The 15,972-nt window shown below is 42.7% G+C and overlaps 1 protein-coding gene across 1 annotated transcript in view; it reads right to left on the reverse strand.

Moving 5' to 3' along the window:
- Window positions 1-6,224: 6,224 nt before the first annotated feature.
- LOC124612696 (eukaryotic translation initiation factor 2-alpha kinase-like) overlaps window positions 6,225-15,972 on the reverse strand; it is a 197,049-nt gene continuing 187,301 nt past the window's right edge. The window contains exon 17 of the mRNA XM_047141039.1: window positions 6,225-7,401. Coding sequence (XP_046996995.1) covers window positions 7,195-7,401 — 207 coding nt within the window. The 3' untranslated portion in view covers window positions 6,225-7,194. The remainder of the gene's footprint in view (window positions 7,402-15,972) is intronic.

Consider the following 15,972-nt stretch of genomic DNA (forward strand, 5'->3'; position numbering starts at 1 on the left):
TCGATACCTTTCCTCAGTGCAGCATTCCATGAAGAATGGGCTGCCATTCCCTAAGAAATCTTCCAGCACCTGATTGGAAGTACGCCTGCGAGAGCAGAAGCTGTCATCTAGGCTAAAGGTTGGCCAACACCATATTGAATTCCAGCATTACCGATGGAGGGTGCCACGAACTTGTAGGTCATTTTCAGCCAGGTGTCCGCATACTTTTGATCACATAGTGTGTGAGTAGCGATGTTGCACAACACACCCTTCTGCGTACTGGGCTCGGTGCTGATAACTACTTGTCATTCTCTGGGCAATGAGTTTCAGCATTACGTCAGCTCCGAGGCATAATTTATTTCTCAGCTTTTATGGGGCTATCAGTTGTGAGATATGTCACAACACAGAAAGTTAGTGAATGTGTCGCTCAATGTTCGGCAGGTTTTGGAAAGGGGAAATCCACTGACACAATCTCTAAGATTGTCGAATCTCTTGCCCTTGTGTCTCATGAATAACTTAATTTATTCAGTGCTATGGCCTCATTGGTTTTATCACCATGGGATCAATAGCAATTGGAAGACCACCAAGAATCTTTTCCCCTACAATATAGTTTTACCTGAATGTGCTGTTTGCATTGACACAACAGACTTCACTTCAAACATCTGCAACAGACATGTTACATTATACATTGTGTGCAGCTCTGCCATGTACTATTCACATTTATGTTCCAAGTCTTTAGTAATTTCAACTGAAATCATTAACAGGTGTCATTTTATTCTTTCTACTGCACTCTTCATATTTTGAGCTGCTGTAGTTCAACATTTCCCGGTAGCAAGGCCAGTTGCATATTTGTTGTGGAGGATGTGCTGTTATCTATTAAACATATAAATTAATTTACATGTGTGTGTGTGTGTAACTGAAACTCAGGCAACTTATTATAAGAGTAAAAAAACTGAACTTGCTAGACAATGTCAGTTAGTTTCAACATTTTCTTTGAATGGTATTAGGTTGCTGCTAAGTGGAACACAACATAGTGTTTTATAACAAATTTATCCAGTTAGTCTCTTGGTAAATAGGTAAAGTGGGACTATGGTTGAGATGATGCCAGACCCATATTCAGGAACAGTGTCCAGTCATCCTGATTTTGATGTCCATACATTCCATCAACTTAAGGGTTTGTTTCCAGAGTGAAATTTTCACTCTGCAGAAGAGTGTGCAACTATACAAAAAATGTTTCATATCAGCACACACTCCACTGCAGAGTGAAAATTTCATTCTGGAAACAATCCCCAGGCTGTGACTAAGCCATGTTTCCACAATATCTTTTCTTCCAGGAGTGCTAGTTCTGAAATGTTCACAGGAGAGCTTCTGTTAAGTTGGGAAGGTAGGAGACCTGATACTGGCAGAATTAAAGCTGTGAGGATAGGTCGCGAGTTGTGCTTGTGTAGTTCAGCCGGTAGAGCACTTGCCCATGAAAGGCAAAGGTCCTGAGTTCGAGTCTTGGTCCAGCACACAGTTTTAACCTGCCAGTAAGTTTAATAACTTTGAAGTTACACCTTCTGCCACAAATGTGAAGTACCCAGAAGGGGAGGAGGAAACAAAATAAAACTTCATGGGTTGAAAGGGCATGTGAACTTATTTAAGTGATTCCATACGGCAGTATGAACCCAGTTATCAGGCTGAAAGTACTCTGTCCTGGATGCATGAATGAATCAGTATGATGTCATAAAGCTGTTGTACACTCTAGTGAGGCACACCGACCCATAGTAGTTGTAATTTGTCCTTAACTGGATATTGGCAATGGGATGGTGGTGTTGTCCGAGTTGGTCACACATGTCCTTTCGGGGACAGATCTGGGAATCTCACTGGCCACAGAAGTACTTCAACATCACTTATACAGTTTATAGACAAACGTGCTTCGTGTGGACAGGCATTGTCCTGTTGCAAAATGGTGACTTGATAATGGCACTTGAGAGGAAAAATATAAGGCAACAGGATTTCCATGATGTACCATTTTGCTGTCAGAGTTCCCTCAGTCACTATCAGCTCCAATCGTAAGTAATACCTGATGACTTTCCATACAATGACACTTAAAGTAACAAAACATTGGAAGAATGAGACTTCTCCCCAAGTTGCCACCATACTCATTGATGGTTGTCATCCAGGTTAGTGCAAAGCCAGAATTCATCGCTGAACACAATGTGATACCATTAATCAGCAGTCCATGCTTCCCAGTCATGGCACCATTTTAAATGAAGCTTTTTGTGAAGTGGTATTAATGGCAACATATGGACGTGATGGTAACACCCTAGTCCGGCTGCTGCCAGTAATGCTAGACAATACAGAATGTTGCAGGCCATCCATTACTCATTTTCGGTTGGTGGGCGTAGACGTGAAGGGAATGCAGTACGCTTGGTGCACAGTACGGAAATCCTCCTGTGTAGTTGTCAGATGTGGTCGACCAGAACCTTGATGGTATACTGCCCTCGCCTTCCCATGCATTCCAACACTGGGCTACTGTTACATCTTCATGCCCCAGAAGTCTGGGTATTGTATGATTTAATCAGTTGACCAAATGGAGACCAACAAGGCCCCTTTCAACTCTGTCTCTTGCTGATAACGCTGTCTTACATGAGTATGCAGCATCTCCATGTCTTTCACAGTGATCACTCAACATCTCAGTCCCATGGCATTAAAACATTTATCCAGAATATTTGGAAATGTATTAGCTTATTCTGTTTAACATAAAATAAGCAAAATTAACAAACTTTCTCTACAGAAGCATTTGGCAGTGAGGTAATTCTTGTGTACATAGTGGTATTCATGGATTTTTTAAATGTACTTTACTTAAATGATTACATTGCTGCTTGTGCATCGTACTGGATTCACACAGCCAAATTACTAAACTTTTTCTTCTTTCTTGGAAGACAAAAGTTCAAGAATATGAAGTTTTGTTTAATCAACTGCCAGAGATGCAAGTTTACAGCATACAGGATACACAGGCTGTAGTGCTGATGTCACTACCACACTACAAACTCAACTTATGTCTGATTAGACTTGTAAACCTAAAATATTTATTACATGTTCTGTATCATTCACTAATAAAGCTATGCAAGATAATACTTTTTATTTAATTGAGCTCCACTGAACTCCTCTCAAACCACACGAGAAAGGCACCTGTTATACCGATTGAAACTGCTGTTTTCTAACACTATTATTATTATTATTTTTATTTATTTGGAATTATATGTAATTCTTGAACCATCTAATGAAACTTCATTGCTATCAAGATTCACAAACAAGAAATACACTTTTTTGTGTTAATATAAGTAACATGAAATTTTCTCAGTTTGAACACACTATATCTTAAGGTAAAAAAATTATGCATGAATTACTGTTAAGAAAATTTGACTGTCCTGAGAAGACTGGTAGGCCATTAATACATAAATAATAATGATGTGATGCTGATGAATGCTTATTAGGTATGAGTTATATTGGCAGAAACAGTGAAATTGTTAAGCACACTTTATCTTAAACAAACTAGGTACACTGTATTCAGGGAATGTAATGACTGCCTCGTAATTATTATTCTCGAATCAGAAACATACAAATTTTCAGTAGCCATACACATCAATATATATCTAAAAACAAACAAAGATGATTTGACTTACCAAATGAAAGTGCTGGCAGGTCGACAGACACACAAACAACCACAAACATACACACAAAATTCAAGCTTTCGCAACAAACTGTTGCCTCATCAGGAAAGAGGGAAGGAGAGGGAAAGACGAAAGGATGTGGATTTTAAGGGAGAGGGTAAGGAGTCATTCCAATCCCGGGAGTGGAAAGACTTACCTTAGGGGGAAAAAAGGACGGGTATACACTCGCACACACACACACATATCCATCCACACATATACAGACACAAGCAGACATAGTCTTTAAATACGTCTGCTTGTGTCTGTATATGTGTGGATGGATATGTGTGTGTGTGTGTGCGAGTGTACACCCGTCCTTTTTTCCCCCCTAAGGTAAGTCTTTCCACTCCCGGGATTGGAATGACTCCTTACCCTCTCCCTTAAAATCCACATCCTTTCGTCTTTCCCTCTCCTTCCCTCTTTCCTGATGAGGCAACAGCCTGTTGCGAAAACTTGAATTTTGTGTGTATGTTTGTGTGTCTGTCGACCTGCCAGCACTTTCATTTGGTAACACACACAAATTGTATTTATATTACATGTGCCCAGTACTTTGCAACCTCCAAGGCGCTTGGAGTGGCTTGCAGGAGATCAATCTTCATGCAGGATGTAGGGCACAAAAGGCACTGGAGCATGTGGCTTGTTCTTGTTCACAATCACAGGACATATCTTCTGTTATGAAGCCCCATCTCTTCAGGTTGTCTCTGGATCGTCCAACTCCTGATCGTAATCTGTTTAAAGATTTCCACACCAGCCAGCTCTCGTTGTGTCCTGGTGGTAGTTCTTCAGCTTCTGGCATCTGCAGGTGAGGTGTCGACTTCTTCCATAACTCCAGCCTTGCCTTCTCTGGTGAAATCATAGTCAAAAATTTTTTACTGTATTTTTCTGCCTCAGGCATCACGAATGGTACAATAATTTCTCTGCTCAGCACTTCAATACAGCAGATATCACAGTAATACTGAACCATTAATTTCCTATTTATTTCACACTGTGCACGGATATGATGATGTTATTTCACTCCTTGTCAATTATCATTCTCAGGACTGAGCGTACCATTGCAGATAAATGTTACCACTCAACATCTCAAGATTTATGATGTAGTAATTATGTACTGTGAACTGAGACCTGCTAGAGGACTTAAAGAATTATTATGAGATTTTTTTGTTTTTGTATTACAGCCTGTATCACATCTGCGAACTTTTGTAAATAGAGAGCAATTAGTAACTGCTTTCCTTTAATTTAGTATTAGAGACGTGTTTAACAAATTTAATGTTAGCCAGTCAATATTTTATGTTCTCTGTAGATGCTGTTAATACCATTCAGGCATTAAAAATTATATGTAAACCTTCTGTATTTTCAGAACTGACCAACCCAAGAAAGCAGCGAAATGTGATTGTTAATCCAAAGGATTGATAATATAGTTTCTTAAATTCATTCATCAAAATCACAGCTTAACAAACCAAAGCAATCTATATACACACTCCACAAGCCAGAATGCAGTGCATGGTGGAGAGCAGCTTGTACCACTGCTAGTCGTTCTGTTTTCTGTTCTACTTGGAAATTCAATGAAGGAAAAACAACTGTCTATATACTTCCATATGGGCCCTGATTTCCCTTATCTTGCTCTCACGGTCCATATGCAAGATGAATGTTGATATCAGTACATATGCAAGATGTCTATTGGTCTTAGTACAATTGCACTGCAATCTGTGTCAGATACAAGTTGTCTAAACGTTTTCAACGGCATTTTGCAAGAAGAATGTCTTCTTCCCTCCAGCAATTCCCATTTAAGCTCACGGAGCATTTACATAACATTCCTGAGTTGACCGTACCTGTTGTCGTCATCGTGGTGGCGGCAGCGGAAGCGGCAGTGGAGGAGGTAGTCTTTAGTCCAAAGGCTGGTTTGATGCAACTACCCATGATAGTCTGTCCTGTGCAAGCTTCATCATCTCTGCACAACTACCACAACCTACATAGTTTGAACATGATTGCTGTACTCAAGCCTTGGTCTCCAACTACAATTTTCATCTCCCCCTACCCCACCATTTCCTTCCATTACCAAATTGATGAATCCTCGATGCCTCAGGATGTGTTATCAAAGGATCCCTACTGGTAACAAATCTGTCTCACAGCATGCCCCTGAATTACTGAATTATTCACAAATTAGCCACACTACATACAACTGAACAAAGCCACAACTTACAGAGTGCAGTAACCACTGTAACTAAAGCAGTGAGAATCGGCAAAGGTACCTGCACAACTAATTTAGAGCACTCCATTTTCATAGTACGAACAATTCTGCCCAACCCTTACCCTACTATCCCTCTTAATCCGTGCCTCAGCCTCCTCCTCACTCCCACCACCCAGACTGCTCCACCCATCAGGCACAGTTGCTGTACGCAGACCAGCTTCAGTGGCCAGAGACAGTTGTTGTTGTTGTTGTTGTTGTTGTTGTTGTTCAAAAATAATGCATGCTGAAGAAAATCCAGAAAGTAGAATGTACGATATGTTGAGCCAAAGGAAACACAAGATGAAATATTTAGACTAGTCTATTTACTTATCCAAATTTTATTCACTGCATTTGATGCAATACATCATCAAAATAATTTACTCATTAAAAAAAACAATAAAATTTTTGTTTTTGAACAAACCAATGTGTGTGTCAGTCAGAGGATAGTTTAAGTGAAATGACTTGTTCTTAAAGCTTGCTGGTGCTGAAGCAAATCCAGCTATTAAGTACTAAAACATCTAATTTATTGTGACTGTATGCTTTCACCAAATGAAAATTATAGCAACCATACAAAATATAATTCAATGAAGCATGGAAAAACAGAAGATAGGTAACTGTGAAAATCAACTTTTATGTTATCCAACTGTTCTGAAGGCGGTAAGATAGTGAGCAAAAGAGGCATTCACACTCTTTTTGCAATTAGCAAAATCTTAGACAGGAATGATCTGATGGCTTTAGAATGCATTATTTTACTTCAAAACAACTACCAGTTGTATTTGGTGGTATCTATCTGTCCTACAGGAGCATGGCAGATGAATTTTAAGTGAAAAGGATGCTGCTTCTCAGCTGCACACACAAATACAAAAACTGTAAGTATTAAACAAAAAGTAATACAAAGTAATACACAACAATACTGATGCACAAACTGCAGTGCTGTTTTGGCACTTATTGACAATGGAATGTAAAACAACTCAGGCCAGCTGAATACAACTAAACAGTCTTGTTTATTGAATGTGACATAGCCCATATCATTTGAGACTGTTCTCATAATGTTGATAGTGAGGGAAGGCACATTATGACTTGGTTATGCAATGCAAAGTTCTCCAATTTCCTTGCACAATTCCTCTGTGTAAAATAGTTTCTAAAATCTTGGGCAGCTATTTTCCTACAAAAATATATACAAAAAGTCTATATACACTATTTACAGCAGTTTTGCTTATCTAGTACTTGCAGAACATTTAAATAAGGAAGTCGTAATAACAGTTTTTCAGACCACACACTACTACAGTACTAGGTAACATCCCACGACTCCACACTGGAACTATTAGAAAATGATTTAGTTTTCATCCGAGAAGGTAAACTGAAATGTAAGGCATCATCTCCACTAGTTGGCCATCTTCCTTCTGAAAACTTGACAAGCGGTGGCCGAGCCCTTATTCCAAACGTTGTTGGTCGCTCTTCAGGTATGTGGGACAACATAAGTCGTAACAGCGTGTACTGAAACAATAAAGAGCAGTGTCTTTTACTACTTCATTTGGAAACTATTCTCTGTCAAATGTAACACTGACTTTAGGGGGAGTTTTTTTTTGGAGTCTTCCATCTAAGAAATATCTGAATTTGCCAGTTAATGAGATTGTCACTACGCAAAGTCCCAAAAAGATTGTAATAAGAGTTCATTAGACATGCCTTCACATGAAATGAAAATGAATTCCACAAATATTACTTAACTTATATCACTATTAATTACAGTCAAACGAAGATGAGAAATATGTCTAAATGACAGGAGGCACTATTAAAAGGTGAAAGGTAAACCTTTTGCCACCTTTCTCATCCTAGGCCTCATTTGTTATGTAGGGGTGGGGGGTGGGGGGGAGAGGGGGGAGGGAGGGAGGTGGGGAGGGGGAGGAGAGAGAGGAGGAGAGAGAGAGGGGGGAGAGAGAGGGGGGGAGAGAAAGAGGAGAGAAAGAGGGGGGAGAGAAAGAGGGGGGAGAGAGGGGGGAAGGAAGAGAGAGAGGGGGGAAGGAAGAGAGAGAGGGGGGAAGGAAGAGAGAGAGGGGGGAAGGAAAAGAGAGAGGGGGGAAGGAAGAGAGAGAGGGGGGAAGGAAGAGAGAGAGGGGGGAAGGAAGAGAGAGAGGGGGGAGGAAGAGAGAGAGGGGGGGAAGGAAGAGAGAGAGGGGGGGAAGGAAGAGAGAGAGGGGGGGAAGGAAGAGAGAGAGGGGGGAGGAAGAGAGAGAGGGGGGAGGAAGAGAGAGAGGGGGGAAGGAAGAGAGAGAGAGAGAGGGGAGGAAGAGAGAGATGGGGGAAGGAAGAGAGAGAGAGGGGGGGAGGAAGAGAGAGAGAGGGGGGGAGGAAGAGAGAGAGAGGGGGGGAGGAAGAGAGAGAGGGGGGGAGGAAGAGAGAGAGAGGGGGGAGGAAGAGAGAGAGGGGGGGAGGAAGAGAGAGAGAGGGGAGAGGAAGAGAGAGAGAGAGAGAGGGGAGAGGAAGAGAGAGAGAGAGGGGGGGGAGAGGAAGAGAGAGAGAGAGAGAGGGGGGGGGGGAGAGGAAGAGAGAGAGAGAGAGAGGGGGGGGGGAGAGGAAGAGAGAGGGAGGGGAGAGGAAGAGAGAGGGAGGGGAGAGGAAGAGAGAGAGGGAGGGGAGAGGAAGAGAGAGAGGGAGGGGAGAGGAAGAGAGAGAGAGAGGGGAGAGGAAGAGAGAGAGAGAGGGGAGAGGAAGAGAGAGAGAGAGGGGAGAGGAAGAGAGAGAGAGAGGGGAGAGGAAGAGAGAGAGAGGGGAGAGGAAGAGAGAGGGAGGGGAGAGGAAGAGAGAGGGAGGGGAGAGGAAGAGAGAGGGAGGGGAGAGGAAGAGAGAGGGAGGGGAGAGGAAGAGAGAGAGGGAGGGGAGAGGAAGAGAGAGAGGGAGGGGAGAGGAAGAGAGAGAGAGAGGGGAGAGGAAGAGAGAGAGAGAGGGGGGAGGAAGAGAGAGGGGGGGAGGAAGAGAGAGAGAGGGGGAGGAAGCGAGAGAGAGGGGGGGAGAGGAAGAGAGAGAGAGGGGGGGAGAGGAAGAGAGAGAGAGGGGGGGAGAGGAAGAGAGAGAGAGAGAGAGAGAGAGAGAGGGGAGAGGAAGAGAGAGGGGAGAGGAAGAGAGAGAGAGAGAGAGGGGAGAGGAAGAGAGAGACAGAGAGGGGAGTGGAAGAGAGAGACAGAGAGGGGAGAGGAAGAGGGAGAGAGAGAGAGGGGAGAGGAAGAGAGAGAGAGAGAGAGAGAGAGAGAGAGAGAGAGAGAGAGACAGAGAGGGGAGAGAGAGAGACAGAGAGGGGAGAGGAAGAGAGAGACAGAGAGGGGAGAGGAAGAGAGAGAGAGAGAGAGAGAGGGGAGAGAGAGAGAGAGGGGAGAGGAAGAGAGGGAGAGAGAGAGAGAGAGAGGGGAGAGGAAGAGAGAGAGAGAGGGGAGAGGAAGAGAGAGAAAGAGAGAGAGAGAGAGGGGAGAGGAAGAGAGAGAAAGAGAGAGAGAGAGAGGGGAGAGGAAGAGAGAGAAAGAGAGAGAGAGAGAGGGGAGAGGAAGAGAGAGAGAGAGAGAGAGAGAGGGGAGAGGAAGAGAGAGAGAGAGAGAGAGAGGGGAGAGGAAGAGAGAGAGAGAGAGAGAGAGGGGAGAGGAAGAGGGGAGAGGAAGAGAGAGAGAGGGGAGAAGAAGAGAGAGAGAGAGGAGAGGAAGAGAGAGAGAGGGGAGAGGAAGAGAGAGAGAGAGGGGAGAGGAAGAGAGAGAGAGAGAGGGGAGAGGAAGAGAGAGAGAGGGGAGAGGAAGAGAGAGAGGGAGGGGAGAGCAAGAGAGAGAGGGAGGGGAGAGCAAGAGAGAGAGAGGGGAGAGCAAGAGAGAGAGGGAGGGGAGAGCAAGAGAGAGAGGGAGGGGAGAGCAAGAGAGAGAGGGAGGGGAGAGCAAGAGAGAGGGAGGGGAGAGCAAGAGAGAGAGGGGGGAGAGGAAGAGAGAGAGGGGGGAGAGGAAGAGAGAGAGGGGGGAGAGGAAGAGAGAGAGGGGGGAGAGGAAGAGAGAGAGGGGGGGGGAAGAGAGAGAGAGGGGGGAAGAGAGAAAGAGGGGGGAGAGAAAGAGGGGGGAGAGAAAAGGGGGGAGAGAAAGAGGGGGGAGAGAAAGAGGGGGGAGAGAAAGAGGGGGGAGAGAAAGAGGGGGGAGAGAGGGGGAAGAGAAAGAGGGGGGAGAGAAAGAGGGGAGGAGAGAAAGAGGGGGGGAGAGAAAGAGGGGGGGAGAGAAAGAGGGGGGGAGAGAAAGAGGGGGGAGAGAGAGAGGAGGGAGAGAGGGTGGAGAGGGGGGGGAGAGAGAGGAGGGAGAGAGGGGGTAAGAGAGAGAGGGGGTAAGAGAGAGAGGGGGTAGGAGAGAGAGGGGGTAAGAGAGAGAGGGGGTAAGAGAGAGAGGGGGGAAGAGAGAGAGGGGGTAGGAGAGAGAGGGGGTAAGAGAGAGAGGGGGTAAGAGAGAGAGGGGGGAAGAGAGAGAGGGGTGAAGAGGGAGAGGGGGGGAGAGAGAGGGGGGAAGAGAGAGAGAGGGGGGAAGAGAGAGAGGGGGGAAGAGAGAGAGAGGGGGGAAGAGAGAGAGGGGTGAAGAGAGATGGGGGGAAGAGAGAGGGGAGGGAAGAGAGAGAGAGAGAGGGGGGGGGAGATATATGTTTAAATCTTTTTTGTTTATAAATCTGGATAGTAAAAAGCATCCAGTGCACAGTTTTACTAGTACAAGCTGGTATCACAAGTAACTACAAAAGAACAATGGCATGTGAGCGATCGACAATAGCCGGAAGTTACACAGTAAAATAGCAAATAAAATGGATTTACCAATTATAGTGAATGTTCAGTAAGTGGGTGAACAGGAATTTTAATTCATTTTTATGGGCAATATATGTCTGCTTGTGTCTGTTACGTGCGGATGGATGTGTGTGTGTGTGTGTGTGTGTGTGTGTGTGTGTGTGTGTGTACCTGTCCCTTTTTCCCCGCAAGGTAAGTCTTTCCGCTCCCGGGATTGGAATGACTCCTTACCCTCTCCCTTAAAACCCACATCCTTTCGTCTTTCCCTCTCCTTCCCTCTTTCCTGATGAAGCAACCGTGGGTTGCAAAAGCTTGAATTGTGTGTGTGTGTGTGTGTGTGTGTGTGTTTGTGTGTGTGTGTGTTTGTGTGTCTATCAACATACCAACGCTTTCGTTTGGTAAGTTACATCATCTTTGTTATATATTCTAACTCCCCTTAATTGATGAAAGTAAGAATCACCAAATGCTTATATTGAGGATCAGCCTTTGATAGTTTTCTGCCAAACACTGACTGAAATTATTTTCAGTTTACCTGCGTACATATGTAATTTAAACATAATTCATGAAGGAGAGGTGTAGTGAGATAGCAAAAGGAAGTGAGACTTAGCTGAATGTGCTTCGCAGCAAATACAGGTACTGTGACACTAATTTCCTATTACTGCGAGAGTAAATGAGGATGCAGAACCTATCAGTATGTGAAGGAAATGTATAAAATCTCTATTCAGCTCCCAGTCTAGGAACAGCACTGTTGGTTAACAGTTATACTACAAACACTCATTTTACAGATTGTTACACAACTGTCTTTCAACACTAAATCATGAGCAATTTGGTATCCACATGATCAGATTGTGAAGAAGGAAGTGTTTTCTTAGGTTAAAGTCATATCTATGCCATATGATAAGGTGTGTGTGTGTGTGTGTGTGTGATTAGGTACACTTGTGAATGACCTATGATACAAGACAGAATAAAAAGAACCATGTGTACTTTCACATTTGTTCCTCATACTATAATACTTCAAATTATTTTTCTAAAAGGTGCATTCTATATTTTTTCAGTGTTTGTTAACATATAATTTCTATTTGAACCATAACTGGTGTCTGCATCTTATTAATGTTATCAAACCCCACTATTTCAACACATGTAATGCTACACACAGACTGTTATTGCCACAGGTACTTGTGTTCCTAAAGTAGTTCCAAGTTCTGCTAACAATAACTTTTTCTTGCATTCTGACTGAATTTCATGCACAGATTCAAATTTCCAAAAAGAATAATGTTTAGGCAGCCACTTAATGACATTTATTTCTGTAAAAGCTAATATTACCAATGGGGACATTAGAAAGGTGAACTCTGTCAGCAGTATCCGATTGGAATGAAGACATCTATCGCACACACTTTACACAAAATCTTGAGCAATATATTCCACAGAATACAGAAAGAGCTCCATAGTTACAAATTAGCAATGCAAAAAGGCATTTTAACAATTGAGGCAAGGATTCCAAATTCTCAAGTACTCTCTGATGGTTATGTTATTGTTGTTGTTGTCTTCAGAGACTGGTTTGATGCAGCTCTCCATGCTACTCTATCCTGTGCAAGCTCCTTCATCTCCCAGTACTTACTGCGACCTACATCCTTCTGAATCTGCTTAGTGTATTCATCTCTTGGTCTCCCTCTACGATTTTTACCCTCCAATGCTAAATTTGTGATCCCTTGATGCCTCAGAACATGTCCTACCAACCAGTCCCTCCTTCTTGTCAAGTTGTGCCACAAACTCCTCTTCTCCTCAATTTTATTCAATACCTCCTCATTAGTTATGTGATCTACCCATCTAATCTTCAGCATTCTTCTGTAGCACCACATTTCGAAAGCTTCTATTCTCTTCTTGTCCAAACTATTTATTGTCAATGTTTCACTTCCATACATGGCTACACTCCATACAAATACTTTCAGAAACGACTTCATGACACTTAAATCTATACTCAATGTTAACAAATTTCTCTTCTTCAGAAACGATTTCCTTGCCATTGCCAGCCTACATTTTATATCCTCTCTACTTCGACCATCGTCAGTTATTTTGCTCCCCAAACAGCAAAACTCCTTTACTACTTTAAGTGTCTCATTTCCTAATCTAATTCCCTCAGCATCATCTAACTTAATTAGACTACATTCCATTATCCTCGTTTTGCTTTTGTTGAAGTTCATCTTATATCCTCCATTCAAGACACTGTCCATTCCGTTCAACTGCTCTTCCAAGTCCTTTGCTGTCTCTGACAGAATTACAATGTCATCGGCGAACCTCAACATTTTTATTTCTTCTCCATGGATTTTAATACCTACTCCGAATTTTTCTTTTGTTTCCTTTACTGCTTGCTCAATATACAGATTGAATAACATTGGGAATAGGCTACAACCCTGTCTCACCCCCTGCTTCCCTTTCATGTCCCTCGACTCTTATAACTGCCATCTGGTTTCTGTACAAATTGGAAATAGCCTTTTGCTCCCTGTATTTTACCTCTGCCACCTTTAGAATTTGAAAGAGAGTATTCCAGTCAACATTGTCAAAAGCTTTCTCTAAGTCTACAAATGCTAGAAATGTAGGTTTGCCTTTCCTTAATCTATTTTCTAAGATAAGTCGTAGGGTCAGTATTGCCTCATGTGTTCCACCATTTCTGCGGAATCCAAACTGATCTTCGCCGACGTTGGCTTCTACCAGTTTTTCCATTCATCTGTAAAGAATTCGCGTTAGTATTTTGCAGCAGTGACTTATTAAACTCATAGTTCGGTAATTTTCACATCTGTCAACACCTGCTTTCTTCGGGATTGGAATTATTATATTCTTCTTGAAGTCTGAGGGTATTTCGCCTGTCTCATACATCTTGCTCACCAGATGGTAGAGTTTTGTCACGACTGGCTCTACCAAGGCTGTCAGTAGTTCCAATGGAATGTTGTCTACTTCTGGGGCCTTGTTTCGACTCAGGTCTTTCAGTGCTCTGTCAAACTCTTCATGCAGTATCGTATCTCCCATTTCATCTTCATCTAGACACTCTTCCATTTTCATAATATTGTCCTCAGGTACATCGCCCTTGTATAGACCCTCTATATACTCCTTCCACCTTTCTGTTTTCCCTTCTTTGCTTAGAACTGGGTTTCCATCTGAGCTCTTGATATTCATACAAGTGGCTCTCTTTTCTCCAAAGGTCTCTTTAATTTTCCTGTAGGCTTTATCTATCTTACCCCTAGTGAGATAACCCTCTACATCCTTACATTTGTCCTCTAGCCATCCCTGCTTAGCCATTTTGCACTTCCTGTCGATCTCATTTTTGAGACGTTTGTATTCCCTTTTGCCTGCTTCATTTACTGCGGTTTTATATTTTCTCCTTTCATCAATTAAGTTCAATATTTTTTCTGTTACCCAAGGATTTCTACTAGCCCTTGTCTTTTTACCTACTTGATCCTCTGCCGCCTTCACTACTTCATCCCTCAGAGCTACCCATTCTTCTTCTACTGTATTTCTTTCCCCCATTCCTGTCAATTGTTCCCTTACGCTCTCCCTGAAACTCTGTACAACCTCTGGTTGGTTGATTGATTTGGGGGAAGGAGACCAAACTGCGAGGTCATTGGTCTCATTGGATTAGGGAAGGATGGTGAAGGAAATCGGCCATGCCCTTTCAAAGGAACCATCCCGGCATTTGCCTTCAGTGATTTAAGGAAATCACGGAAAACCTAAATCAGGATGGGCGGACGTGGGATTGAACCGTTGTCCTCTCGAATGCGAGTCCAGTGTTCTAACCACTGCGCTACCTCGCTCGGTGTACAACCTCTGGTTTAGTCAGTTTATCCAGGTCCCATCTCCTTAAATTCCCACCTTTTTGCAGTTTCTTCAGTTTTAATCTGCAATTCATAACCAATAGATTGTGGTCAGAGTCCACATCTGCCCCTGGAAATGTCTTACAATTTTAAACCTGGTTCCTAAATCTGTCTCTTACCGTTATATAATCTATCTGATACCTTCTAGTGTCTCCAGGATTCTTCCATGTATACAACCTTCTTTTATGATTCTTGAACCAAGTGTTAGCTATGATTAAGTTATGCTCTGTGCAAAACTCTACCAGACGGCTTCCTCTTTCATTTCTCTCCCCCAATCCATATTCACCCACTATGTTTCCTTCTCTCCCTTTTCCTACTCTTGAATTCCAGTCACCCATGACAATTAAATTTTTGTCTCCTTTCACTACCTCAATAATTTCTTTTATCCCATCATACATTTCATCAATTTCTTCGTCATCTGCAGAGCTAGTTGGCATTTAAACTTGTACTACTGTAGTAGGCATGGGCTTTGTGTCTATCTTGGCCATAATAATGCGTTCACTATGCTGTTGGTAGTAGCTTACCCCACACTCCTATTTTTTTTTATTCATTATTAAACCTACTCCTGCATTACCCCTATTTGATTTTGTATTTATAACCCTGTATTCACCTGATCAAACGTCTTGTTCTTCCTGCCACCGAACTTCACTAATTCCCACTGTATCTAACTTCAACCTATCCATTTTCCTTTTTAAATTTTCTAACCTACCTGTCCGATTAAGGGATCTGACACTCCACACTCTGATCTGTAGAACGCCAGTTTTCTTTCTCCTGATAACGACGCCCTCTTGAGTAGTCCCCGCCCGGAGATCCGAATGTAGGACTATTTTACCTCCGGAATATTTTACCCAAGAGGACGCCATCATCATTTAACCATACAGTAAAGCTGCATGCCCTCGGGAAAAATTACGGCTGTAGTTTCCCCTTGCTTTCAGCCGTTATGTTATTACATGATCTAATACAAACAGTCGCTACATTTGCTCTTTGATATCAATTTTTTATGGCATTATTAATTATGTGATGATTATTCTGTCCCATGCTTGTCATCATGAAACATCTCTTCAGCATATTTATAATTAAGTTGCCATTTCCACAGAAATGTGATGGTTTTTTGAAGTTTATCACATGCTGAAAATTTTTTTGCTTGCTATTAAATGCTATGCAGATTCAATAGAAGTATACAAGTAGCTCCCAAGAATGCATCACCACACAGTGTTCAACCTTGATTAGGGATTTTCCTTTCTACAACATCTATTTCTTGATTTCATGAAAAATACAGATGTAACTCTTTCTTCAACCTTTGTTGACTGTTGTCTGTGACTGAGACATTTTTCTCTTTCTGAGGTAACGGAGGCTCGCACATGGCTATGCTGGCGAAAAGGCTTTGAGCATCACTCAAGAGTATAGGATTTTTTAAAA

Source organism: Schistocerca americana, chromosome 4 (genome assembly GCF_021461395.2).
Source record: "Schistocerca americana isolate TAMUIC-IGC-003095 chromosome 4, iqSchAmer2.1, whole genome shotgun sequence".
Lineage (NCBI taxonomy): Eukaryota > Metazoa > Arthropoda > Insecta > Orthoptera > Acrididae > Schistocerca > Schistocerca americana.